Source organism: Talpa europaea (genome assembly GCF_964194135.1).
Source record: "Talpa europaea genome assembly, chromosome: 16".
NCBI lineage: Eukaryota > Metazoa > Chordata > Mammalia > Eulipotyphla > Talpidae > Talpa > Talpa europaea.
The window spans coordinates 48,062,715-48,088,699 of NC_140084.1; the positions used below are offsets into that span (position 1 = coordinate 48,062,715).

Genomic DNA, 25,985 nt, shown 5'->3' on the forward strand with positions numbered 1-25,985 from the left:
GTCCTGCGCCGGCGGCGGCGGGGCGGGCGGGGGAGGGGGCCGGGCGGGGAGCGCGGGGCCCCGTGGCGGGAGAGGGGGGAGGGGCGAGGCGCGGGGGGGGGAAGGAGGCACTTCCGGTCTGGCCCCCCACCCCTCCCCCCGCCCTCCCGCGCAGGTGCAGAGCGGGGAGCGCCGCGGAGAGGGGCGCGCGCCTGCCAGACGCCTCGCGACCGCGTGCGGGGCCGCCCCGCGCGGAGGCCCCCGGAGGGACGCGCAGCCCCCAACGCGGGCCGGCGCGAGGCCCCCGCGCCTCGGGGAGAGCCCGACGGGCAAGGCCGAGACCCTCCGTCGGAACTCGGGGGCAGGAGAGACGCGCTCCGCGGAGAAGGGGCCCCGCCACGGCTCCCCCGGGCCGGGAGGACGCTCGCCGGGGCGCGGGGGCGCCGCACGGGCCGGGCGCACGCGGTCGGGTCGGCAGAGCGGGGCGCAGGCGGGGGCGCAGCCGGGCACACCACACACAGCGCAGCACATGCGGCGGGCGCGGGAGGAGACGCAGGAGATGCGCTAGGTGAGACAGAGCTTCCCGGGAGCGGGGCGCCAGGCGCAGGGGCCCCCAGCCCCCGCCGGCCCTCAGACAGGGGACCCCCCATGAAGCAGCAGAGAGACACGATGGAGAGATGGAGATGAGCAGCAGAGGCTGATGGGGAGACTTGGGGCAAGGGGACCTCGATACTCACCCGGTGCCCAGAGCCGGAGACGTGCCAGGTGAACACGCACAACGGTCAAGCGCCTCGGACACTCGGGGGGCAGGGGGGCACCCCAGCCCCACCCTCTCTCCTCATGTTGTCATTCCTCTCCCCCTCCCCCATCACCCGTCCCCACTGGCCAGACACAGACACATCGGTTTGGACACATTTAATGGAAGAATGCTACGAACAGGGAGCCCCTTCCCTGGACTGGGGGAGGCGGCGGGTGTTGGGGGGGGTGTCATCTTTCAGAGGCCCGCTATGGCCGCTATGGCGCCCTCCCCCTCAGCCTTACTCCTCCAAAGTCCAAACCCGGGAGGGCTCCCTTCTTCTGTCCTCCCCTCCCCCAACACCCCAGGCCCCGGATTTCAGACGCAAACGCATGCACACGCTTTTCTGGCAGAGGCGCACGCACAGTGACATGCAGAGGCCCACCCCCCCACGACACACCGACCTCGCTGGAAACACTTGCCCTCGGCCTCAGACACACAGACTCAGAGACAGAGGGACACACAGCGGCAGCCACGGTGCAGCCGTTAGGGGCAGCGCGGAGGCGCCAGAGCAGAGCAGACGGGCCCTGGCCTGCCGTCGTGGACGGTGCTGGCCCCAGCCACGCGAGCACACGGACCAGGCGCCATGCACACCCACAGAGACAGCGGGACCCTGCACGGGGCGGGCTGCGCCGGGTGTGCACACACTGGCGCTCAGGGCGTGCACCCCCACCCCAGGCACCCCTTCCTTCCCGTTCCTGACCCGGCCCCTCCCCTCCCCTCCCCTCTCACCTCCCTGGGCCAATCCCATCCATCAAGCTTCAGAAGCAAGTCAGCCAGCAGCCAGGGAGGGGAAAGGTGTCAGTGTGCCCTCTCCCCCCACCCCCCCTGGCCAGGCTCTGTCCCCGCCCCCACCCCCGCCAACGGTGAGAGGCTAGGGGTGCAGACACTTCCACTGCACAGGGACAGCACAGAGATGGGGCGCATGAAGGAGACGAGGGTCTCCAGACAGCCACACACACCAGCGGCCTGGGCCCCGGCCCCCACCCCGACCACCCATTGGCCTCCTGCACCCAGGACGGGCAGTGTCCGAGACTGCCGAGGAGGGTGTGGGGTTGGGCTGTGTGGCCTGAGGCCCAGCTACCTCCCCTGAGCCCTGGAGCAGAGTTCAGGAGGAGCAGACCCCACGGGGGTTTCAGAGGAGGTGGGACTACTTAAAGGTGGAGTGTGAAGGGGGTTTGGGGTGGGGCCCCCCAGGGGGGTAAGGACATTTACCTTGGGGCATCAAAGCTGTCGTAGGAGCCCACGGTATAGTGCCGGAACAGCCTCTTTGCTTTGTCACTGCGGCTTTCTGCAGGGGGACAAGGGACAGCATTGGACCCACAGGCTAGAAAACCTCGCATCCTCCGTCAGGCCCCCTGGCCCAAGGCTTCCCGCCTACTCCCAGCACCATACCCCCAAGGAGAGCAGGGAAGGAAGGGCAGCAGGGCTCCTCACCTTGCTTTCCCTCCTGCGAGCGGTTGGCCACCTCCTCCAGGCAGTCAGAGGGGAACCAGCCAACACGACCTTTGACCTGGCCTTCCCAGAAGCCGCCTTCTCCGATACTAAGCACTGGGTAGGGAGCAGGGACAGAGAAACATTTCCATGTTTCCATGAGGCACCCCAAGGCACACAACTCACAGCCCGTCCACACCCCCCAGCCCCCACCAAGGGGCCCGGCCCCAGAGCGTCCTTAATAAACGTGCCGAGTGAAGGGGCCACCCTGCATTCTAACCTCCAGCTCCCGAAGGGAGGACCTGGAGTGGAGGGTACCAAGGAAAGGCTGAGCCCTGTGGCCCTCATCTCCCTGGCGTCAGGCCCCGGCTTTGGTGGGTGATGCCTCTTACCCTCCCACATCAACTTCCACCCCCCACCACTGCCCCTGCCTCCCCCAGCCTCCCGGACACCTTAATCTCTGGTCACTTGCTCCCAGACCCTCCTCCCGCCTCTCCTTGCTTCCCAGAGCCCTAGACAGGAGAAGAGGCTAGAATCACCGCTTTCCCTCTCTCCACCCCTAGCAAGCGGCTTCCCCGCCCTCCCACCCCACCTCTGGACCACCGGGCGCTGATGCAGAAGGCAAGATACAAGCCACCGGTTACCCGGCTCTCACTCTGGGATTTAGCCCCGTCTTACTGGTGGAGAAACGGCGGCGCGGGAAGCCTGAGGGGCTGTGCAGCTGGTAAGGCAAAGCCGGTGGACACAGTGCCAAGGGTTTGCCCCTGGCTGTCAAGCACGCTGATGCCACCCCGGGCAGCGGTGACAGAGTCGCCTGCCCATTCATTCCCAGCCGCTCCAGGCTGCTCCCGCCACGCCCCACGTCTGCCCTCACTTGCTCCTCACACCTCTCTGGGCAGGTGACAGCAGCTTCCGCTCTAGAGCCCAAGAGGCCGAAGCAAACACAGCAGAGCTCAGGGCATGCTCGGCCTGGACTCAGGGCCATGGTGCTGGTCTCGACACAAGCCACCCCCCTGAGGGGAGCGGAGGAGACTAACTGGAGGCGCTCAAGGTCAAGGAACAGGAGGAGACGCGAGCCTTGGGATTGAGCGAGTAAATACTTGCTATGAGCTGGAGCTGGGCGAGAGGCCGGGCAAACGCGGTCCCTGGCCTCAGGCAGCTCCAGGCTGGCGAGGGCGGAATCCCACAAGCGGCCTTGAGTGGCCCAGCAGGGTCAGGGGGAAGCGGGACAGGGAGCCTGGAGGGAGGCAGACAGGAGCACGGAGACTCGCTGGCGGAGGGGGCCAGGGGCCGGGACGGACAGGCTGAGAGCACAGGGCTCCCGGGAGGCGGGGAGGCAGGGGCGGCTGGGTCCCCAGGCAGCAGGAACCGCATTTGAGGAAGGGAGAGAAGGAGGAGGTCCCTGGTCAGGAAAGAGTGCAGGAGACCCCGGCTGGTGAGGGGGGCAGGGAGGGCTCCCCGGCAGGCGGAGGGGCTGGGTTTGGGTTCTGAAAGCAGAGGGGACCTGCTCCCTCCTGAGGCGGCCATGGGGATGTGGGGCTGCTTTTGAGGCAATTGCGTGCCATTTAACAAGGGGGAGTGATATCAACACGGGGGTGGGGGGGAATACCAGCCCGGTCCCCCACTGCCCAGGATCCCCAGCGCAGAGCATACTGGCCTTTCATCCTTGGTGAAGTTCTCCCCACATGCACACTCTCCCCAGGCGTGCTAAGGGCCCCCCACTTGGCTCCTGCCTTTGCTCACTCACTCGCTCACTCACCCATGTGCACTGCTGGCCCAGACCTGGAGACCTGAGACCTTGCCTTGGGGGCTCAGGCGTTGGGGAGATAGAGGACTAATCAGATGCAGCCATACCCCCACACCAGCTTGACCTCCGCCCTGCACACCCGCCAGGCCTGCCCCTCGGGGAGGGCCCAGCTTGCCCAGGCAGCCGTGTCTCCCCTGCGCAGGTGTTGGGGGTCTCCTAAGGGCTGCCCTGCGCTGGCTCCTGTGATGCTCACCAGGTCCCCCTTACAGGTGAGGAAGCTCCTCCAGCTGCCCCAGCTGGGATGGGGGGCACCACTGGACCCAGACAGCCCACCGCCTGCCCCTTCCGCCTCCCAGGAACGGCAGCAGCAAGCTCCCGGCCCCAGAGCCCCATCCGGCCCAAGAACACACGTCAACAGCCCCCCGAAGCCCACATGTGGGGGCGAGCAGCAGCATTTCCCAGATGAAAACAGGAAAACCAAAGGCAGGCGAACCCCGACAATAGCAGCTGTAGTTTCGGGAGCCCCAGGCTTGGCCCCGCCTTTGGGCAGAGCCCAGAAATAGGCCCCAGCCCCTGAGAACACTGCGGTGGCTATGAGGTAAGAGATGGGGGCTCAGCCCCAAGCTGTGCACAAGGGGGCAGGTGAGCCAGACCATGTGGAAGGGAGGACTCCAGCAGCGCCCCGACTGGCACATGCTCTGCCCCTCAAATGCCATGTGTCCAGACTCCCACCGCCTTCTGGGGGCATCTCAGCCACCCCTCAGGCTCCTTGAAGGAGGAAGGGGCCCTGGAGGGCGCCAGGGCAAGGTCACTCTGGGCCCCCCCAGCCAGGCTCGCTTACCTTTGATCTTCTCCCCCTTGCTCAGGGAGATCTCGCCCTCGGCCTGGGCCTGGTAGGACTTGACGGCCATGAAGGAGCGCCCTGGCACCGCCGAGTAGAGCTTCCTGCGCCTGCCGCGGCTGCCCAGGGAGCCCCCAGGGCCCCCCGAGCCCCCAGTGCCACCGGCAGGCCCTTCCCGGGGCGTCCCACTGGAGCTGCGTACACAGAGGGTGTGAGAGGCAGGGGGAGCGGAGGGCCGGGGCCTCTGGGAGGACAGGGGTCCTGGGAGGGGTGAGCGGGGGAGACGGGGCATCAGAGTGAGGGAGCGGGGCTGAGGGGCTTCTCGGCTCTGGTGTCCTGGGGGAGGCAAGGGCATCTGGGGTCTCCGCTGCCTGTTCTTTCTGCCCCAGCCCCCCACCGCCTCCTGGCTCCCGGCTCTGGCCCTCCCACGGCCCCTCACACTCGGCCTGATGCAGCTTCCACTGTGTCATCCCTCGGCTCGGCTCACGAGCCTCCAGCAGCTCCCGGCTCCCTCCTGGGCCCAGGCCAGCTCGGCCGCCATTCTCAGCCTCCCACAGCCTCACGGCCCGGCCCGACACGGGCACTGGCAGCCCAGCCAGCTACGGCCTCCTCGCGCTCCTCAGCTGAGCTGCCCGCCCTCGTCTGTCCTGCCCTCTGCCCCCAGCACGGCCGCTCTGCTTCTTCTGCCCAGGCCCGCCCCCCAAGTTCCACCTGCCCCACCCGGCTCTGCGTCCTTCCTCCCTGTTCTCCCTGCCTTTCTGTCTGCTTTTCCTGGCGCTGGCATTTCTTACGGGGCACCCCACTCCCGAAGCCCCCCATGGAGCAGATGCCAGCTGTCTCGGTGCCTCTGGGGGTGTGGCCGGGCCAGGCTCAGCACCTGCCTCCCTCCCTCGAGGGGCAGAGAGTGGCCAGAGGGTGGGGCTGGGGAAGGACGGGCCACCCTGGGGTGGGGAGGAAGGTCCCTGGGCTGACCTGGGATGGGGTTGGGATAGCTGAGGCTCTGTGGGGCGAATTTGAGGGTCCAGGCCTCCCCTACCTGGGCCGCCCGCGCGGCTGCCTCTTGGTCTCCTCCGGGTGCCTCCCTCGGGATGGGGATCGGGCCCGGGCACCCCTGGGGCTGCTGGCACTTCGAAGGGTCCCGCTGCTGAGCTTAGTGCTGGGGGCCGAGGGCGGTGGCTGGCCCTGGGGCCCTGAGGTAGGGCCAGCGGCCCCGGAGGAAGCGGCCCCCGGGGCAGCGAAGACCATCCAGTCGGGCAGCGCCATGCTGGTGTCGCTGTTGGCCCGCAGCAGGGCCGGGGGCACTGTCAGCCCTGCGCCCGGGGGCCCCCGTCGGCGGGCCGCGTATTTGGGGGACTCCTGGAAGGGCACTGAGAGGACACAGTGGCGGGGGGGCAGGAGGGACGGGGAGGGGGACACAGGCAGGCGGTACAAGAGCGAGAGGACACGAGAGGAGAAAGAGACAGATGAGAAAGAGTGGGGGGCCTGGAATCCCCCCGACCACTCATCAGACATTCGAGGTCCTCCAAGGTTTTCTGGATCCCATCCAGGCTCCTGAAGCAGATCCCAGTTCCACCCCCACCCCACCCCGAAAGCCCCAGCCCCGCCCTCAGCCCCAGCCCCCACTGGCTTACCCACGTCCTGTTCCCGATGGTTCCGGATCAGCTCCCCCAGTTCAAAATTCCCAGCAATCACTGCCACCTAGAAAGAGGGGGTGCCAGGAGAGAGAAGCAGCCGCATCGTGAGACCCCCTGGCCAGCGGCACCCTTCCACCGGTCACCCCAAATCTCCACCCACTCACTCTGCTCCTCCCGTCCCACCTGCCTCACCCCTGGGCCCATGCCCCACCGCACCCCAGCTGAAACAGCCCCAGACCTGAAACGGGGTCTGTCCGTTGTTATTCTTCACGTCCTTGCTGGCTCCGCGATACAGGAGGATCCGAGCACAAGTCTCCTGGGGGGGGCCGGGGGCACGAGGGGAGGGGAGAACCATGGTGACCACAGGCCCGTGCGGGGACCTCCCGGGGCAATGGGATCAGGGCCTGGCCGGCCGGCCGGACAACAGCCCCAGCAGTAGCCCACACGCCCTTGAATGCAGCGTGTGTGCGACACCTCCCCCCACCCCGATGTCCAGGGCCTGGCGTGAGGAGAGCCTTTCAGGGTCTCTCGTCAATGCTGTGCCCGTCGCGCATTGAAGCGATGGCGTTTTGGAGACACGGGTTCAACAGAATACGAAGCTACAATGAATGCCGCTTGTCCCTTGGTTTGGAAGTGGCTTCTGGGACATTTCAAATGACGTGAGTGGCTGGCGTTAGGTTCCACTGAGCCAGGCTAATCTGAACCAGGTCCTCAACCTCTGCGGGGCCGACACTTGGGGAGAGGAGCTCCTGGTACGGGGGTGTCCAGCAGCTTCTGCGGCCGCTGCCACTAGAGGGCAGTCGCGCTCCCCTCCTCAGCCAAGACGGCCAAGAACGTCCTCAGCCTTCGCCTCCAGCCCCCTGGCCGCAGGAGCCTCCAGGCTGAACCCCTGGCCCAGCGTTGGCCCAGCGTGGGCCCAGCGCGGTCCTCTGAGCTCCCAAAGCTCACCAAGTGGCCAAGCAATTCCACGAGGTGGCCAAGCAATTCACCCTCTCCGCTTTACCTACAAAGGGAGTTCTCAAGGTCAGATGCCCTCACCTGGAAGCTGAGATGCGAACTCAGGTGTGTCTGACTCCCAAATCTTTGCTCTCAGGCACACCCTGCTAGATCCGGATGGAAGGGGGCAACACACCACAGGGGCGGCGGGGGCCGAGCAACCTTCTCCATCCAGATCGATGCCTTACTAATGGACCTGGCTCCCTCTCACTCTGGATCAAACCTGTGATCCTGGCCAGGGCCTGCGAGGGTCCCCCGTGTGTCTGCCCTGCCAACCCCTCACCTCCAGCCTCACCAACTCCATCCTCTACCACCTCCCCCTGCTTTCCACACTCCAGCCACACTGGCCTACTTTCTCTCGCAGGCACACTCCTGCCCCAGGACCTTAGCACCTGCTGCTCGCTCTGCTTGGAATTCTCTGCCCTGAGATGTCCACTTGAATTGCTCTCTCACTTCATCAGATATTTGGCTCAAATGCCACCTTTTCTGAGAAGGCCTCACCAACCACCTTGGTAAAATTAATTTGCTGTCCTGTTGCCTGCTTTATCTTTATTTACCGGCTTTTATTTCTATGACACTGCCATGTGCCAGGCATTCCTATAAGCCAGGACCAATTGGTTTTCTTTTTTTTTTTTTTTTTTTTTAAAGATTTATTTATTTATTTATACAAGCACTGGGTACAGTCAGAAGCGCGGGAGGGTGAGAGAATTCACCAGAGCCAGAGCAGGGAGCAGAGCAGGCAGAAGGACTGAAGTACACTGCTGAGGGGAGCAGCAGGTGGCAGGAGAGGTCTGCGCGTCATGTGGGACCCTCCTCCAGTGGCCGGGGAGCAGCTGGGGATCGAACCGGCGCTGCAGAGGCTGCAGGCAGCTTTGCAACCCAGTGCTCAACCGCTGTGCCACCGGGGAGGCCCAGGACCAATTGGTTTTCTTCACGGCACTGTTCCCGTGAAATTGCCTCTCTGGTGCTGTCTGCCTCCCGAGCACCTCTGCCCACTTCACTGTAGGTGGTTCAGAGGCGTGATCCAGCCGAGCCCCCCCACCTCCCAACAGCACTCGGCCCCTAGGAACTATCTAAGGATACAGGTGCTGAATGAGGTAGCCTTCCACCTTTATCTGGGCCTGGAGAAACCCCACCTGGTCTCTCCAGCACCCCCAGGTGCTAATCCAACCAGCATTCACCAGACACCTCCTGTGCTCATCATTTCTGCCAGGCCAAGCCTCCGAGGATGTTTTCATGGAGTCATCCCACAGGACAGGCTCAGAGAGGGCAAATTCATGCCCAAGGTCACACAGCCAGTTAGTGGAGCAGCCGGGACTCAGACCTGGTCTCCAGATCCTCCTGCTCACCCATGTCTTGCAGCCGCTCTGATTATCCAAGGCACTCATGGATTGCAGAGTCAGCCTGTTGGCTTTCTGGCTGTGAGTGCGCGTGCGTCCCTCCATGCACGTGCTGTTCCCACAACGGGGCGTTCGCTACACGCCTTTCCCGTATCTGCCTGCCCAGAGCACCACCCTGCAGCTCCACCAGCGCCAGCCTCCGAGAAACCTCGTATTTGCTGTGTCCTCACACTTATCTCACGGTATTGCAATTATTTGTTTACACGTCTGCCTCTTCGCCAGACTGTGAGCTCCCCCCACCCTCCGAGGGCAGGCGCCGTGCGGTGCCTGATTCAGCTCACCTCCTGGCACACAGTAGGTGCCACCCGGCACACACTGGGTGCTCGGGAAAACATGCACGGAAAGGATGAGGAATTCTTTTGTTCCAGTCATTCATTCATCCCTGTGACATCCATGTATGTGGAAGCCAACCCGGGTGAGTGTTTCAAGCTGCTGCATGGTTTGGGGGGAAGGGGAGTGGTACCCAAAGCGGCCGAGCTACCATCCATCCTCCATGCACTCACTCATTCAATAAATAGGACCTGGGGCCTGGAGACAGAGCCATGGTCGGACTCAGCCCCTGCCCCAGATGTGGACCTGACCTTCCCCACCTGAGGCCGGGCAGGCATGCTGGGAGGCCAGGGGAGCAGGCAGTGAGGACATCTGTCAGACACAGCCCTGGCCCCGTGGGAAGTTTAAAGACCGGGAGGGAACACAAGGGGAGAGAAGCAGAAACAGCAGTGGCACCGCTCATGTGTCCAGGTCCAGGAGCAGGCAAGTGTGGGGCCCCTCGATCCCAACCCATTTCACAGACCACGGGGGTAGGGGGGGAGTTTCATGGCACAGAAGCAACCGAGTGCTCGTCCAACCCACCAAGAGCTATAGTTCCCGCCCGAGAATTCTTTTCGCCATGTTTGCCTTGTTCAAATGAACGGCGGGGCCTCTCCCCACCGCTCCCAGCCGATTCTGGTAACAATGACAGTAATTGCTGCTATTACAGCTGCCGTATGGGGGGGCCACAACAGACGCTCCTTCACCCCCTTCCATTAGCGGACCTTACTCCCGTTTCAGGGAGGGGAGTGGAGCCCCAGACAGGGGAAGGCCTCTTTTGGGGGACCCTGGTCTATCTGGGGTGGGGATCCTTCCCTCTCTGCCGCTTGCAGGCCTTGAGTCTGCCCATGTTGGGGAGCAGGAGAGACAGAAGCGGGAGGGCAGAGGGGGATGAACGTGGAGCAGACTGCTCCCTGCCACAGGCACCTGCACCGGCAGGACCGGCAGGAGGGCCGCAGCTGTCTGGAAGCCTTCCTGGGGGACAAGGGGGTGCTGCCGGCTCAGCGGCAGGCCACGGGCCTCATTCTCTCAAGTCCCCACGCCACCCCAAAAAGGACAGGGAGCCGCACTGGGGAGACAGAAGCCCGGAGGGATCTGACCGGCCTTGGGTGGCCTTGAGCACAGGGGGCCACCAGGCCGGGGCCCCAGCCTTCCCAACGCAAGTGGCTGCCACAGCCTGGCTGGGGGGAGACACAAACCCCTGAGCCCGACTGTGTCTCCACTGGGACCTCGAGAACCAGGGAGCCTGGAACAGCTAAAACTCGCCAACGCTCTTGTCCCCTCGGGGGAGGGGGCCGTGGATGGGCTCTCCTCTGTGCCCCCAGCCTGCCCATCACTGTTATGAGCGGGGACCCGGGAGGTGAGGACCCCCCTCTGAAGACAGTGCTGACTCTGCCCCAACGTCCTTCTCCTGCTGGCCATGCCCCGCATGACTAGCCTGTCCCCATCCCAGCCCACGTCCAGACCCAGGGCCCACGTCCAGACCAGGCTCCCCCAGGACCTAGACTCCCCGAGACCCAGGACAGCCCCTGATGGTGGGTCTGTCTGTCCTGCACACCACTTTGTCCTCAGCTCCCTGCGCACTGAGTGGATGCATGCATTAAGGGGGCGCTGGGGCAGAGATGGCGCGCGAACTGAACCTACCTTGTTGTAGAGGGCGCAGATGTGCAGGGCCGTGTTCCCCGAGGCGTTCTGGGCGCCGGGCTCAGCCCCGTAGAAGAGCAGGTGTTCCAGGTGCTGAGAGTGGCCCCGCTGGCAGGCCTGGGGAGCACGGGAGCCCAGGGGGCCGGGTCAGACCCTCTCAGCCACGCCTCTGCCTCAGCTCCTCCAGGAAGCATCCGCCCACCTCCCCTCCCGCTTTCCGCCCCCTTCCTACAAAGGGAGCACCCCTCACTCCAAGGCCGGGTGTCTGTGTGGCCCATCGAGAGGGTTCAGGGACCTTGACCCACCTCAGGGGGATCGGGGCACCCAGTCCCCTGGCCCAAGCCCCCTGAGGATCCTCCTTGGGGGCCCATATGGCTCTCACCCCCTCTCTCTGAGGTCCCCGGCACCTGGCCCCGCAGCCCGCCGCCCAGCTCGGGTCCCGCAGTCGGGGTGCACCTGGTGGATCTCCTGCCAGCCGTTCTCGTCAGCGACACCCAGCTGGGCCCTGTTGTACAGCAGCAGCTCACAGCAGCGGGGGTCGCCCCCCACCATAGCCGTGTGGAACAGAGGGGTCAGCCCCCTGCGGTCCTTGTAGTTGGGGGAGCCCCCGAGGTCCAGGAGTGCCTGGAAGTGGGGGGAAGACAGCTGACAAGCCTGCAGGCACCGGCTTGCATAGAGACAACGGCCAGCAGCGCCAGGAGCCCGGGGCCCCACACAGGCCACGGGTAGTCTCAGTCCTGCCTGGATGCCCTTGTGTGACCTTGAGGGGGACGGCCCCTCTCCGAGTATCCCCACTTCCCCTGGGAAGGACTAGGGGCTGAAAGGATACCTCCAGGACGCCTCCAGGACACGGATGCCCCTGCCCCGCCCCCTGCGAGGCTTCCCCTGGGTGACTGGAGGACCCAGTGGCTTCAGAGCAGAACCTGCCTGACCCAGAGCTCAGGGTCAGGATGCAGTCGGAGCCCTGGCCAGGCAGATGTTAACAGGGCCCCAAAGACGGAGCATGGAAGGAGGTCTGGAAAGGGCAAATTGGGGTGAAGGCAAGTGGGTCCAGCCTACTGAGCTGGGGGGCCCACTCAGGGGCCGACTCTGGGTGCAGAAGGCTGGGGTGCCAAGCAGTACGGGAGGGACAGTGCTCGTGGAGGACAGCCTCTCTGTGAATGACGGAACAGCTAGGGCCCCGCCGTGGGTGTTGGGGTGAGCGTGGGGAACCGAGTCTTTGCTTTTCCTCAGTTTAATCCCCTGTGACACCAACAGCCCCGTGTGGCTGCTGGCTGCTGGCTGGGCTGGAGGCTGGAATGCAGCGGGGGCTGGGGCTGGGGTGAGTGCCTGGGGTGGGGTGGGGGGGGGGTGAGGAGCTGCTGGCTCCAGGGCTGTGGGATCCCAAGGCTGTGGGGCCCCAGAGCTGTGGGGCCCTAGGGCTGTGTAGCACCTGCTGCCTCTCCCGGTGGCTGGCACCTGACTCCCTTTAGGTTCTTCCAGAGGGAGTTGGAGAAGGGGCGGGCAGAGTCTCAGTCTCTGAGAATGGGGGTGTTAATCCACAGCTGTGGATCTTTGGGGGCTGCCCAGCCCGATGTGAGTGCAAGGTGGAGTCTAGGCCTCGGGCAGCAGGCTGTAAGTCTTAAAACGCCCAGTGTGAACCAACGCCAGGTGTGTAGTCTGTGGGTTCCGGGGCTTGTGCGTCAGGGAAGACACGTCGCAGGTGCTGTGCTGGGGAGCAGGGGGAGGGCCCTGGAGGGTGGGGGTGCATGAGGGCCGCTGTCTGGGGGCTGCTTTCAGGGTATGTGCAGGTGGGCATACCTAGGGTGCAACAAGGGGCTCTCTGGATATTTAAGGGGCCCAAGGAGGGTCCCTGGCTCCGGAGGCGAGCGGGAAGGCTGAGCTAGCTGGGGCGGGAAGTTCCGGGCATCGGGACAGGAGTGAGGGCAGGAGAAGGGTCTCGGGGACAGTCACCGGAGCTGACCAGGGGCCACAATTGTGGGGCTCCTGAGGGTCTCGGCCCAGGGGAGGGAGCGGCAGTGGTGGCCATGTATCTGCATCCATAGACAGGTCTTGTCTCATCTCGGGGGCGTGAAAAGGGGCTATTTTAACAAAAACCAAAGAACTGGGGTTTGAAAAAGAGCAACAGGGAGACACGAGAAGCGTCTGAGGACAGAGCAGGGGCGACATCCTTGCGGGGACATGGCAGGGGCATCTAGGAGGGTCCCAGGGCAGGGTGGGGCAACGGGAGAAGGAGGGTGGAGGAGGGTGGAGGAAGGCACTCCTGGGGGTGCGGCCGGGTGGCGGGAAGCCAGCCACTGGGTCTCCGAGCTGCGGGGGGCCCGGAGGCACGGCTCACCGTGAGGGCCAGGCAGTGCCGGGCGCAGGCAGCCTTGTGCAGGGCGGTCATGCCGTCCCGGGCCCGGAAGTCGATGTGCGCGCCACCCAGGCACAGCGTCCGGATCACCTCCACGGAGCCTTCCGTCTGGGCAGCCAGCGTCAGGGGGGTCTCTGGGGCGGGAGAGGCTGGTCATGCACGCCTTGGGACTTGGCTCCCCAGCTCTCCCAGAGCCCCCGGGCCCCCGCCTACCTCCTGAGTCGGAGTCATGATAATTGGGGTCCAGCCCCTTGTCCAGCAGCCGTGCCACCTTGTCAGACGTCCCGAGCTGCACGTACTCCAGGAATCTCTTCAGCCCCGTCTGGGCAGGGACAAGAGAGACAAGTCAGGGCGGGGGGACAGCGGGGTAGAAAAGGGCCCCGCCATCCCATCATGGCTGGCCTGGAGGGGTCTGTCCATCGCTTTGAGGTTCTCGTTCATGGCGTCCATCTTTTACCCCTGTGGTTTCAGGCGCAACGAGTAACCCGTGCAAAAGTTACGAATGACAGGGTTCATTCACATTTGGGGGGTGCTGAGTCTTTCACATTCAGCATGGCGGCTGGGTGGGGACCCACCACCCTGGGGGGTCGTACTGGCTGGTGGCTCCGGCCAGGGGTGGAGACAGGTCTGGAGGGGTGGAAAAGTGGGGGGAAGAGCAAGACCAGGCCGTGGTGGGGTGGGGGCTGGGGATGAGGAGGTCCAGAAGGCTTTCTCCCCAAGTGCCCAGAAACCTTCGCCCCAAGGATGCAGAGTTTGCAGACTGGATAGCAAGGTCCCAAGAGGACATGGGGCTGGGGGTGGGGCCATCCCTGGATGCGGGTGAGATTTAGGCTATGGGATCGAGGAGCCCCAGCCCCTCCGTAGCACAAGGGGAATCACAGTCACAGGCCATGGGAGGGGCAGCAGAGAGTTCTGAGTGGACAGCGGGACCCAGGAGATGAGAAAGTAGCCTCCGAGGATGAAGGAAGAGGGAGCCGGGTGAAAGTGGTGTGGGCCTGGGTAGAGAAACGGGGGGTGAGGGGCGACAGGGACAGTTAGGAGGGGCCAGGTGCAGTTAGCGCAGCATGTCCTAGACATGACACAGCACATTCGGGGACCCTGAACAAGGAAGCGGAACATGAGGACGCTGGGCCGTGGTGGGAGAGGAGGTGGCAGGTGGGGTTCTGGGGCTGGCATCCCAGGAGTGGGTGCCATGGGGCAGGGTGGGGGGCGGTGGCGAGCATGGCAGGGGGCTCACCTTCGTGTGCAGCTTTGCCAGCTGCTTCTCATCCAGGTTGGTCTGTTTGTAAACGCGGGTCTTGTAGCGAAACTGAGGCCCGGGCCGGGATGAGCGGACACAGAAGCACAGAGTCAGGGGCCTGGGAGGAGGCTGGGGTATGGGCTGGGGCCAGCTCACGGTCGGGGTAGAGAGGACCCTGAATCCCGACTGGGTGGGTGGGGGATCCTGGGCCAAGACCTGCCCCGTTTGCCGTGCCTTGCCCAGTGGGCAGCACTGACCCTGACTGGGGGCCTGGAGGCGGCCCCTGGGTCCTCCCTCCTTGGGATCTGGACCGGGAGAGCGGGCAGGGATAGACGCGTGTGGGGACAGGCTGCCGCAGGCCTCACCTCCAGGTAGGGCACCCCCTTCTCGAAGGACTGGGGGTACTCCCGCAGCAGGCGCTCCTCCTCCAGGAAGTTGGCGTCGCGGCCCGAGGTGGCGGGCTGGAACAGGCCATAGTTGAGCACGTCCTGCAGGCTCTCGCTCAGGGCGCAGAGCACCTGCTGCTTGGCCGTCCAGATGGTGGCATCGGGGTTGAAGCGCAGGCATTTCTGGGGGGGGAGGGGACAGGGAGGAGCCTGAGGGGGCTGGGGATGAAGGTGGGGGTGACTCTGGGACAAGAGGGCATCTCAGGAGGCACCCAGGACCTAGACGCGGCGCCCAGGCGCAGGGCCCCCCAGGCTGGGGCGCCCACTCACTGTCTGGTGCAGGTCGGGGATGCCGATCCTGAAGACCATCATGCTGAAGTGGGCGTCGTCCGGGACAGACATGGAGCGGCCCTGGAGGCCTCGGATGGAGGCCAGGCTACCAGGTGTCCCGCTGCCCCGGCCCCGGGTCCCCCGGAGGCCTCTCCCTGGCCCGTCTGGGGAGCTGTCGGACTCCGAGCCGCCCTCGGGACACTCGCTGGCGCTGTGTCGCTCCTCGTCCTCGCTTGTGGCGGGGCTGTGGGTCATCGTGGGGCCACGGGGCGACGGGGGACGGCAGCATCACAGGCGGCTGCGGGGTCAGGGCGGCCATCAGACCAGGGGGCCAGGCCCCCTCGCAGGCCACGGGCACCAGCAGGGCACCAGCGGTCAAGGGCAGCAGCCCCACACTGCCCAACAGGCAGGCGGCCGGACACACCCCTGGACGTGCCTGCTGGGCACCGCACACGCCCCGCTTCCCACGCGTCTCCTTCCCTGCCCTTGGCCCTGCTCGCGGCCCCCGCCCCTCCTGCGTCCCACTTTGCCGCTGACCCAGCGTGCCGGTGTCCCAGAAACCGCAGAATCACCGCGGGAGCTAGTGGCCCACTTTGCCGGGCCACGGAAAATGCAGCTAAAATTAGCTGAGGACAGACAGGTGGGCCGCTCCAGCGGCACCCTGCCCTCCTGGCCCCGGCCTGGCCCCTCAACCAGGGCCGCCACCTTCCCAGGAGAGCTGGAGGGAGGGCTGAGATGTAGTAAGGGGGAGCGGGTGCCAGTGAGCCAGGGCGGCAGAGCAGGGAGCCACGTGGTGGCCGGGACGGGTGGAGCTGGTGCCTTGGTGTGGCGGGCGAGGTGTGCGGAGGGTGCTGGACACAGAGGCCCAGGGGAGACGGGGATGTCGTGGGGGGGGCAGCCCCCTCCCCGTGGGACGGTCCCCAAGAGAACCACAGAGGTGGCCCAGGCAGGCTGCTGGGGGATCTGAGAGTGAGCGTGGGTGGTGGGAGAGGCAGACCCTGGGGGACAGGAGTGGGGTGTCCGGGGTGCACCTGAGGTGGCCGTGGACGACCCGTGGGCGCACCTGAGGGCGGGCCCTGCAGGGCGGGTGGACTGGCAGGCACAGCCTGGCCTGGTGGTTCCAACGTGAGGGGGAACGGGGACTGCTGGGAGGCAGGTGAAGAAGTGGGGTGAGGGCTGGGGGCCTGGGAAGGGAGGGCCGCGCCAGCTCCCCACTATTCTTGTCTCTGGAGGTGGCCTTCTAAGAGTGGGTCCCAAAAGAGGGCTGCCTCCCTCATCCTCTCCCCCACTCCCACCCCAGCACCGGAAACCAGAATGTCTGGTCTGGTCCCTCCCCCCCACACCAGGCCCGGCTCCTGCACCGTTGCCATGGAGATGGGAAGCAGTGGAGGGTACTGCTGACTTTGGGGGAGTGGGGATGGGCTGGGGGGTTGGGGAGGGAAGGCAAAATGTGCATGGGGGGAGGACAGTTCCAAGAGCTTTGGGTGATGGAGCCTCTAACCACCCACCGGCCAGCTCCCCCGCCCCCCTGGGCGGCCCGGGCTTCAGCCTTCACCCCCTTCAGGTACCCAGCAGCGCCGCCCCACCCTGCCCTCGGCGGAGACCCCGGCCTCTCCTCCCTCCTCCGGGCGGGATGCCACCTCCCCCCTCCGGACAGGGGGCCCGGCAGCCACTCCCCCTCCGTTGACCCTGGCTGACCCCCAGCCTCCACCGGGCACTCGAGGGGTGGCAAGTGGGGTGCAAGAGGGCTGGTCCCGGCCTCCCGCGCGAGCGGCGCCCCCAGCCCCCGGCCGGCTGCAGCCCCTCCCCCTCGGGCCGCGGGAGGGAGCGGGCACACTCCGCCGGGGCGGCATGAATCAAACGCTCCGCGCTAAGAATAGCTGGCACGCAGCTGGTACCGAGACGGGCTGAGGAATCGGCGGGGGGGGCGCGGAGAAGGGGAAAGAGGGGGTGCCCTGGGAGGCTGCGGGGGGACGGGGGGCGGCCGGCGTGGCCGAGGGCCGGCCCGGGAGAATGAATGGAGGCGGGGAGCGGCGGGGGGAGGCGGGGAGAGGGGGGCGGGGAGCTGGCGGGGGAGAGCCCCGGGCCGGGGCGGGGGGCGGGGGCACCCGGGAGCGGACTCGGGGGCGGGAGCCGAGGGGGCGCGCCGGCCGGTGCAGCGGGGACGGGAGACGGGGTGGGGACCGGGGCGCCTGCCAAGGGGTGGGAGGGACTGGAGGGGCTGGGAGGGAGAGGCAGCTCCCGCGGGGCTCCGGGGGCCGGGGCGGCCCCGGCCTAGACCCCCGCGGCCGGCGGGAAGCGGGCCGGGCCGGGCCGGGCCGGGCCGGGCCGGGGGGCGGGGGAGTGGCCGCGCGGGGCCGGGAGGCGGGTGCGGCGACCCGGCCCTCGGCTCGCGAGCGCGGGTTCGGGCGTGGGGCTCCGCTGGCGGGGGGTGGGGGGCGCCTCCTCCCCCCAAGTCCGCGATCTGGGACGGGGCACCGGGGACCGGGGCGTAACCCAATTTGGCGTCGCCCGGGGCAACGCTCCCTCCTCACCCCCACGGCGCACCCGGGCCCCGAGCCCGGCGCGCGGCCAAGGACGTCCGGGGCGCCCCCGCCGCCCGGCCCCGCGGCTCCCCCACGCCCGGGCGCGCGCCCCTTACCTGCCTGGCGGGGCTGCTGAGTCCCGGTCGGCGGCGCCCGCGGCCCCTCCCCCCTCCCCCCACCCCCCACCCCCCCGGAGACGGGGGACCCTCAGGCCATGCCCCACCGCCCCGGAGGGCGAGCGGGCCCGGGGAGGGGGCGGGCGGGGGCCGGGGGGAGGGCGGGGGGGCCGAGGACCTCACCCCCCCCGCGGGCCGGGCCCGGCCATCCGCAGAGCGCCCCCCTTCCGCCGCGGCCGCCGGCCCCTCCTCGCTAGCCCGCCCCCGGCTCGGCCCGCGGCTCCCGGCTCCGCGCGCCGCCGGCTCGGCCGCCTCCTCTCCTCGGGCCGCCGCCGCCGCCCGCTCCGCGCCTCCTCTGCCTCCCGGCTCGCTCCTCGCGCTCGCCGGCTCTCCTCACCCCGTCTCTCCTCGCTCCCTCCCTCGCTCCCTCCCGCCCCTCCCTCCGCCCTCTCCCCTCCCTCCGGGAGCCGGCAAAGGAGACATCGCCCCTCCCCGCGCCCCCAAACCTCGCCCATCCCCCCCGCCGGCTCCGCCCCTCCCCTCCCCTCCCCTCCCCTCCCCTCCCTTCCCCTCCCCCACTCCTCTTCGTCACCCGATCCCCAACTCTGACTCCACCCCTGCTTGCCCCCATGCCCCAAAGATGGGGCGCCGCCCCCCCAGGGTAGCCCTCGGGCCCACACACCAAGACCGCTCCTTCCCCGGGGCTCCCCACCCGCTCTGCGCACAGTAGGTTGCAGTCAGTATTTGCTGGGAGACGCTGCACCCCCAAATTGGATTGTGAGAGCTACAGATTTCTGCTCTGTCCCCCCAAATAGAGGCTCTCTGTCTCTCTGTCTCCGTCTGTCTGTCTCTCTCCTTTCCCAAGCCCAGGTGCTTGGAGTCTCCCTGGCAGGTGCAGACCTGGCCCCAGACACGCTCTCGGGGCAGGTGCCCCCAAATGCTACTCCTGCCTACCTGAGTGTGCATTCCCCCCAACATGGACATACCACACCCGCGTGTGAGCACTGGCAGCGCACACCTGGGCGTGCATGCTCAGCTGACCAGCTCCCACTCCAGCCCCAGACACACACCACTGCTGGGAGGGTGTGCGCGCCCCTGGCCCCCAACAGGTGTGCACACCCATTCAGAGCCCCCTGCAGCTCCCGGCTCCCACCGCGACACTCACTGCCTAGCATCTTACACACGCCCTGCGTGCTCCGCTCTCTTCTGGATTAACTCCCCAACTTCTCGCACCGACAGTGGGTGAGGGGTGTTCACCAGCCCCTTCTCCAGAGGCAGAGCCGGAGGCACAGAGAGGCTGAGCAACTTGCCCTAGGTCGCCCAGCCGTAGAGGGGAGGTGCCAGGTTGGGTCCAGTCTCCACAGGACTGTTGCTCACCCCAGTGCACCAGAGTGGCCCCGTGTCCAGCATCACCCACTGGACGCAGCCGGCTGTCTCTTCTCAGCCCGGGGCTGGTGCTGGACCCCCCCACAAAGACAGGTCCCATGGGTGGCCTTTGGGCACTGAAGAGTACCCCAGGCTCCCAGCCTTCTCCTGGCCCACAGCCCCAGCTCGCCAGCTGCGCGGCTGTGCTAAGCAGCAGCTGGGAGCAGCTCCAGCTCCTGCTCTCCAGGTCACCAGCCCAGGAGCCAGGGCCCCTGGACCACCCCCCTCCCCAGCACACCCACCGGCCCAGGTGGCCAGCAGCTGGGCCCCGGGAGAGTGCAGGTGTCCGCGTGACAGGCTGCGCACCCCTCACCAGCTTCCAAGGCCTTCATGGCCAGCCGTAGCATCTCTATCTATGAGGGGGTGCTGGCACCTGAGAGGCCAAGGCTGGCCCCCGAGAACAGCCAGCCCAAGGTCACACTGCCCTCTGCTTTCTTGGAAAATGGAAGGCTGGGGGCGCTCTTTTTCGAGGCCCCTCCTGGGGCTCCCAGCCGCAGAGGCACATGCCCTGCTTTTGCTGAGCGGCGCCTGGGCCAGCTGCCTCCAGCAGACTGTGCTGTCCCCCGCCTGGGCCTCGATTTCCTGCCTTGCAGAGTGGGCCCTGGGAGCCTGGCTGCTGAGCCCCGCGGTCTTTGGCACAACCAGGCAGGCTCACGGGCCTGGCAGAGTGGACCTGGCCCGGCCTCCTGCTACCTGGCCCCTGCAGCCTCACTCCCACAACTCTAGCTGCCCCCCATGCCCCTCAGCCCCTGCCTCAGGGAACTGGCAGTGACCCCAGATGTGAAGGTCAAGCCTGCAGGTGTCCGCCGGGCCGCTGCCACGCCAGGAACAGCTTGCGTCCTCACGCACAGATGGTGTGAGCACCTACTATGTGCTACTTCGTCTAGCTCTGGGGTTCCAGTGGGCTAGTATTCCTGCCTTTACAGTGGGAGACAGAGCAGAAGCGAGTCCCCACACACACTAGGCCACACTAGGAAGTACAACGGGGTGTTTACCAGAGGGCGTGCGAGAGGCTGGTTTCTTTGGACAAGACCATCCTCTCCGAGCTGGAACCTCCACAGAGAAGGAGGAGGAAGAGAGACTTCCAGAAAGAGGGAAAGGCTGGTAAGAGCCAAGAGGCCAGGGTGGCTGGACCCTGGCGAGGGAGTGGGGGGCAGGAGCTGGTGGGGGTGCCTTCTCAGTCCCCAGCAGGGCAGTGGAATGGAGAAAAGGGCTTGGCTGCCCTCCTGCATCTTATGGGAAGCCGCGAAGCAGGGGAGTGGGGAGTGACGTGATCTGATTTACGGTTTGGAAGCCTTGCTGCGGCAAGCAGTGTGGATTGGAGGGGCGCAGGAGGAGGGGGGGCAGGGAGGAGGCCGCTGCAGTGGTCTGGGCCAGACAGAAGAGGCACCTTGTCGACAGCCCTGCACGCTTGCCCAGCCCGGCCTCTGTCCACTCCGCCTTCTGCCTGCTGGTCTGCGAGCAGCCCCAAGCCCAGGGCCTGCCAGAGGCTGCCCGAAAAGTACAGCCCATGAATCCTGGGGTCCCACCGGCCAAGGTGCACACACACACACTCTTTGCCCATGTCCTCATGGATGGACAGCACACATATTCCCTGGCATCTTGGAGCAAGGGCTTGGAGGGCAGGGCTTAGAGATGGGGGGAATGGGAGGCACCCCAGAGTCTCAATGGTGGGAGGGCCACCCCCAGTAGGGGAGGAGGGGGTGATGGTGGCCACAGGGGAGTGACACGCTGGGACTCCTCTCTGGAGGAATGGCAGGGGGAGGCCAGGGGGGCCGGCCAGGCTCCAGCCACCCCCGAGGGGGTTCCTGGGCAGAGGCTGTGTTCCCAGGCACCTAGGAGTCTGAGGGTAGGGGTCACCCTCTTCTTGACCACCGGTACTTTCGGGGAAGGCAGAAGGAAGGAGCAGAGCGGAAGCGAGCTCTGGAAAGTGGAAGGGGGGGGTGCAGGAGACCCAAGGCGGGATCCAGGCTTTGGAACGTTGGAGGTTTCCGGCCACAGAGGCAGGGCCTCCAGGGAGCCAAGAAGGGCGGGGAGACACACACAGGCGGGCAGAGACCTCCAGACCACAGAGACCGAGCGGGGGAGAGGGACGGCGGAGAGGGACGGCGGACGGGGGCGATTGGGCTGCACGGAGCCAGCCCCGGTGCCTCCTGCCTGCAGACTTGGGTGCTGTGAGCCCAACCTCATGCAGGCAGCCTGGTTTCTTGGGGCCTTGGTGGTCCCCCAGCTTCTGGGCTTGGGCCATGGGGCCCGGGGAGCCGAGAGGGAGTGGGAGGGGACCTGGGGAGGAGCCCAGGAGGAAGAGCGGGACAGGGAGGCATTGATGCTGAAGGTAAGTTGGGGGAGCTGGGTTGGGGAGCATGGTATCCTTGGGTCAGAGAAATGGGCAGAGGTGTGAAAGGGATGGGGTGTTGGTTGGGAGAAAGGATTCAGGGGCATAAGCCAGCTGAGGAGAGGCTTGGCTGGAGAGCTGGGAGTCAGACAGGGCTCCAGGCTGGCCCTGGCCACCCCTCTCCCGCCTCAGCATTTGCAGGAGGCCCTGGGGCTGCCAGACAGGAGGCAGGATGAGAATCCAGAAGGAACCCCTGAAGACAAAGAGGACTGGTGGACTGAGGAGGCAGGCCAGGCGGAGGAAGAGACGGAAGCCACACCACTGCCCTCCTCCAGCCCCAGCCCCTCTGCCACCCCCAGCCCCACCCCCACCCCTGAGGACGTGGTTACTTATATCTGTGAGTAATCCTTAGCTGGGCGCTCTCCCAGACCCCACCATGAGCCATCATTACACTGTTCCCGGCCTTTCAGGAGCCCTTCACCCACCCCCTAATTCCCACCCCCACAAGTCCTGGGTCCTGGGCCTTGCCTCCCAAGAGCCTCCGGGCCATGGGCCCCGATCTTGACCTGAGCGCCCCCCACTCCGCCTCCAGGAGCCCTAGGTCCATTCTCTCCAGGTTTTCGGGTCCCTGGCCCCACCCCCAGAGTCCCAGTCCAGCGTGCGCCCTGTCCATCTGCAGTGGGCCGCCTGGCCGGCCTGGACGCCGGTCTGCACCAGCTGCATGTCCGACTGCACGCGCTGGACACCCGCGTGGTCGAGCTGACCCGGGGGCTGCGGCAGCTGCGGGAAGCGGCGGGCGACACCCGCGACGCCGTGCAAGCCCTGCAGGAGGCGCAGAGCCGCGCCGAGCGCGAGCATGGTCGCTTAGAGGGTGAGCACGCACCTCACGGGGTGGACAAGTGGGGCGATTCTGCACAGGTGCAGGACTGGTGGGGGGGAGGAGCCCAGGGAGGTCTGAGGACAGGCGAGGACCTGGGTGTCAGGGGAGGGGATCCGGGACATTTGGGGGTGTGCTGGCAGAAGGAGGGACTAGAATAGCCCGGAGGGTGACTGCGGGGGACAGTCGGGTAGAGTGCGAAGCCCCGCGCCCACCTGGCAATTGGGTTGACCCCCCCCACCTGGCCGCGCCACGCCCTCTCAGTCTCTTCCCTACTGCCTGGCCCCGCCCCCGGCGGCCCTGGCTCTCCACCTCCCTGTAGTTCTGACCCCGCCTCCTCCCAGCCCCGCCCCGCGGCTCTAGCCCCGCCCCAGACTAGAGCCCCGCCCCCAGCCCTAAACCCGTCTTTGCCCCGCCCCGCCCCGCCCACAGGCTGCCTGAAGGGGTTGCGCCTAGGTCACAAGTGCTTCCTGCTCTCGCGCGACTTCGAGGCGCAGGCGGCGGCGCAGGCGCGCTGCGTGGCGCGGGGCGGGAGCCTGGCACAGCCGGCCGACCGCCAGCAGATGGACGCGCTGGCCCGCTACCTGCGCGCGGCGCTCGCGCCCTACAACTGGCCGGTGTGGCTGGGCGTGCACGACCGGCGCGCCGAGGGCCTCTACCTCTTCGAGAACGGCCAGCGCGTGTCCTTCTTCGCCTGGCACCGCGCGCCCAGCCCCGAGCCCGGCCCCACGCTGCACCCGCTGAGCCCCAGCCAGCCCAACGGCGGCGCGCTGGAGAACTGCGTGGCGCAGGCCTCGGACGACGGCTCCTGGTGGGACCACGACTGCGAGCGGCGCCTCTACTACGTGTGCGAGTTCCCGTTCTAGCGGGCCGGCCCGCGGCAGTCCGCCCACCCCCCGCCCTAGGCCTGGGTCACGCGTCCTGCGGGAACGCGCCCCCGCCCTGCCTCGGGTGAAGGTGTGTCCCCCAGGCTGGGCGTCGACCCCGGAGGTGGGGGGGGGGGCTCCTGCGGGACCAGGATCCCTGCCTTGCCTGTCTTTCCTGGCAGCGGGGGGCACCAGGCAAGGACCCGCTCCAATAAAGCCTTCCGGGACCTGACTTGAGCTAACCGTGGACACCCTTTTGACCTTTATCTCCCTAGTGGGCAGCCGCCAAGGGCAAGCCCCTGGCCGTTGGGCCAGCCCTGTCCCGCCTTTACAAGTATTCCCGGTGATGGGCAACACAGGTGGATGTGTCCACACAGCCATCCATCCCCCCTGTGCACAGAAGCCCTGAGCATGCACTTGCTGATAACGCCTCCACCCCCTGGGGCCTCAGCTCTCAGCCTTTGGGGCCCAGGGCCTGTCAGTCATCGTTCCACGTTTTGGCCTTGGTCTAAGAGATGGGGGAAAACCCAAAGGAGCTAAAGGCTCTGGCAAGTCCTGCAAGAAAGACCCCACAGTTTTGTTCAGTGTCTCCCAAACTTGATTCACCATCCACAGTGTTTCATGAAACATCAGGCTGTCCCCCACCCCAGGGGCATTGCTCAGACCCACACGGACCTATGCAGCCTGGAAGCTTAGTTTCCTCAGTGTTCTACGCCCTGCCTGTGAGGCCATGCACCACTCCCTTCCCCGCCTGAGCCCCAGTTTCTGCATCTGAACATGAGTGCAATCACCCCTAACACGTATGGCTCTGGGATACCCCCAGGTGCTCAGAAAGTGAGTCTATGGGAAGTGTCTGAAGAGCCACGTGCTCCCTTTCCTTCCCCACCATCCTCCATACCTTTATCCCTTGGGCCAGCCTGGCACCGTGGGGACAGTCCTCTTTGGGGGGGCACTCTTCATGGAATCATGTCAGGGTCTCCCCCAATACAGGGATCACGGCCTTGCCTCCTCATGCGGAGTCCAGGAACTGGAGCATGACCTGGCCTTACAACTCTATCCCTCCCCCCTCAGCTGTGGCACCATCTGTGTGACCCTTCCACGGGCCACCTGTCACCTGGCTGTCACCTGCCTAGGCAGAGGAACGCCACCCCTCCCTCCCTGCGAGAGCCATTTTTCAACCTCCTTGCTAACCCCAATGGAATGTACAGAAGGCTAGATGGGGTGGGTGTGGCCTGGGGGTTTGATCCTGGCACAGAAGATCTTACTCAAAATGTTTGTACAGAAGGGGAGACAGTGGGGTGTGGCCTGGGGGCTTTATGCACGGAAGAACTTACTCAAAATGTCTGCAGCTCCGACCTTGTTTCTGGCCTGTGGGCAGTAGGATGTAGGGCAGCCGAAGGGCTGAGGAGGCGAACAGCCATCAGCCTCTGTGACTGCTGGGCAGGGGCCGCTCTCATAGCCCATCCTCTGGAAAGTTAGCAGGCAAGTGGCGGTCACCTGGGGCCCGACCTAAATGGCCCTCGTTCTAACCCCTTCTGGGACTTTACCCACTGGGCCAGCCTGAGCAAGTCTCCTCATCCAGCCCCAGTCAGCCACACTGGGGCACCCTTTCTGGGCAGGGCTGGGTATGGCCCAGCTCGTGTCCCCCACATGCTCTGGAACGTGGAGGGGTGAATGGGGGGTGTGAGGGGGGCTCTGCATGAAGGAAGAGCCTGTGCAGGGACTTGCTGAGAGGCCTGGGTGTCCCCTACACGCTTCAGGCGCCTCAGGGCTCCCACAGGGTGCACCCACTGGGGCCCTCCAGGTTCCCCGGCACACACACCCTCCCATCCCTCTCAGGACCACTGTGTGGTCAACGCCCATCTCCTGACAGGGACAAAGTTGTGAGCACTTTGGGGGGTGGAGGTCATTTGAAAGGACTGTTTATGCCTCAGTTCACCTGCACCCTGCGTTCTGGGCAAATTCCTGGTCTCAGGACTGCCTGTGGGAACCCTGTCTCCTCCCTCAAGGACTCCCCCCCCACCCCGCCCTCCGCCTCCCCGACTCTCCAGGACCAGCGTTGGCCATTGCGCGCTCTCTGACTCTACAACGAGGCCTTCGGCTTACACCTTAGCACCTCGGAAGGGAGAAGGCCTCGGGAAGGTGTTGTGGGTCAGTGTGTTGAGTTACCCCAGGAAATGGTGGAGGAAGCGAGCGAGGCCTGCGGTCACTCAGCTGAAAGAAGCGCCAGCGGCGACTCAGACCTGCCAGGACTACAAATCCCAGGGGGCCGAGCGGCCGGCTCTCTCCCGCCTTCCAAGAAATACGTTCCCAACAGGCACCGGGCGCCGCAAGAAAGTCCTTTTGCAAGCCCCACCCCCCTCCTCCACGTGGGGCTCGCCTACATTTCCCAGCAAGCCTGAGCACCACGCCCTTCGGGGTAGGGTCGAAGATCGTCAATCTCCAATCAGAGCTCAAACCCTTTGGGTCTCGCCCCGAGGTATTTTGGGAAATGTAGTCCGGTGGCGCGTTAACGCGTAGGAAAACCCAAAGCCGTTGCTCACGTTCGCTGAGATTTAGACTCTAATCCGCGCTCTTATGTTTCAGGTGAGAGTTTTTCAAAACATGGGTGAATCTTTACGGGTGGAGAATAACCATTTTTTAAAGTGAGATGAGTTCATAGACAGTATTAGAATATATAGACAATGGGAAGAAATACTTCTCAAAATCTGAGTTTCTTGCATATGTGCTGAATACAAAATACGACATA

The 25,985-nt window shown here is 65.9% G+C and overlaps 2 protein-coding genes across 3 annotated transcripts in view; one reads left to right on the forward strand and one right to left on the reverse strand.

The window, feature by feature from the left end:
* The window catches only part of SHANK1 (SH3 and multiple ankyrin repeat domains 1), a gene marked incomplete at both ends in the record, with an annotated part of 39,697 nt that extends 24,350 nt beyond the window's left edge, over nt 1–15,347 (reverse strand). For both annotated transcript variants that reach the window (XM_084257487.1, XM_084257486.1), the window contains 14 exons: nt 1,508–1,534; nt 1,991–2,066; nt 2,213–2,326; nt 4,798–4,991; nt 5,834–6,164; nt 6,429–6,495; nt 6,670–6,747; nt 10,781–10,897; nt 11,237–11,404; nt 13,119–13,270; nt 13,350–13,458; nt 14,374–14,445; nt 14,742–14,945; nt 15,093–15,347. In XM_084257487.1, coding sequence (XP_084113613.1) covers nt 1,508–1,534; nt 1,991–2,066; nt 2,213–2,326; nt 4,798–4,991; nt 5,834–6,164; nt 6,429–6,495; nt 6,670–6,747; nt 10,781–10,897; nt 11,237–11,404; nt 13,119–13,270; nt 13,350–13,458; nt 14,374–14,445; nt 14,742–14,945; nt 15,093–15,347 — 1,964 coding nt within the window. The remainder of the gene's footprint in view (nt 1–1,507; nt 1,535–1,990; nt 2,067–2,212; nt 2,327–4,797; nt 4,992–5,833; nt 6,165–6,428; nt 6,496–6,669; nt 6,748–10,780; nt 10,898–11,236; nt 11,405–13,118; nt 13,271–13,349; nt 13,459–14,373; nt 14,446–14,741; nt 14,946–15,092) is intronic.
* Nucleotides 15,348–21,346: 5,999 nt separating this feature from the next.
* CLEC11A (C-type lectin domain containing 11A) lies at nt 21,347–23,309 on the forward strand (the record flags this gene model as incomplete). Its single annotated transcript, XM_084257547.1, has 4 exons — nt 21,347–21,493; nt 21,686–21,890; nt 22,173–22,364; nt 22,803–23,309. The coding sequence occupies 4 exons, from the start codon at nt 21,347–21,349 to the stop codon at nt 23,234–23,236; spliced, it is 978 nt and encodes a 325-aa protein (XP_084113673.1). The 3' UTR covers nt 23,237–23,309.
* Nucleotides 23,310–25,985: the final 2,676 nt, after the last annotated feature.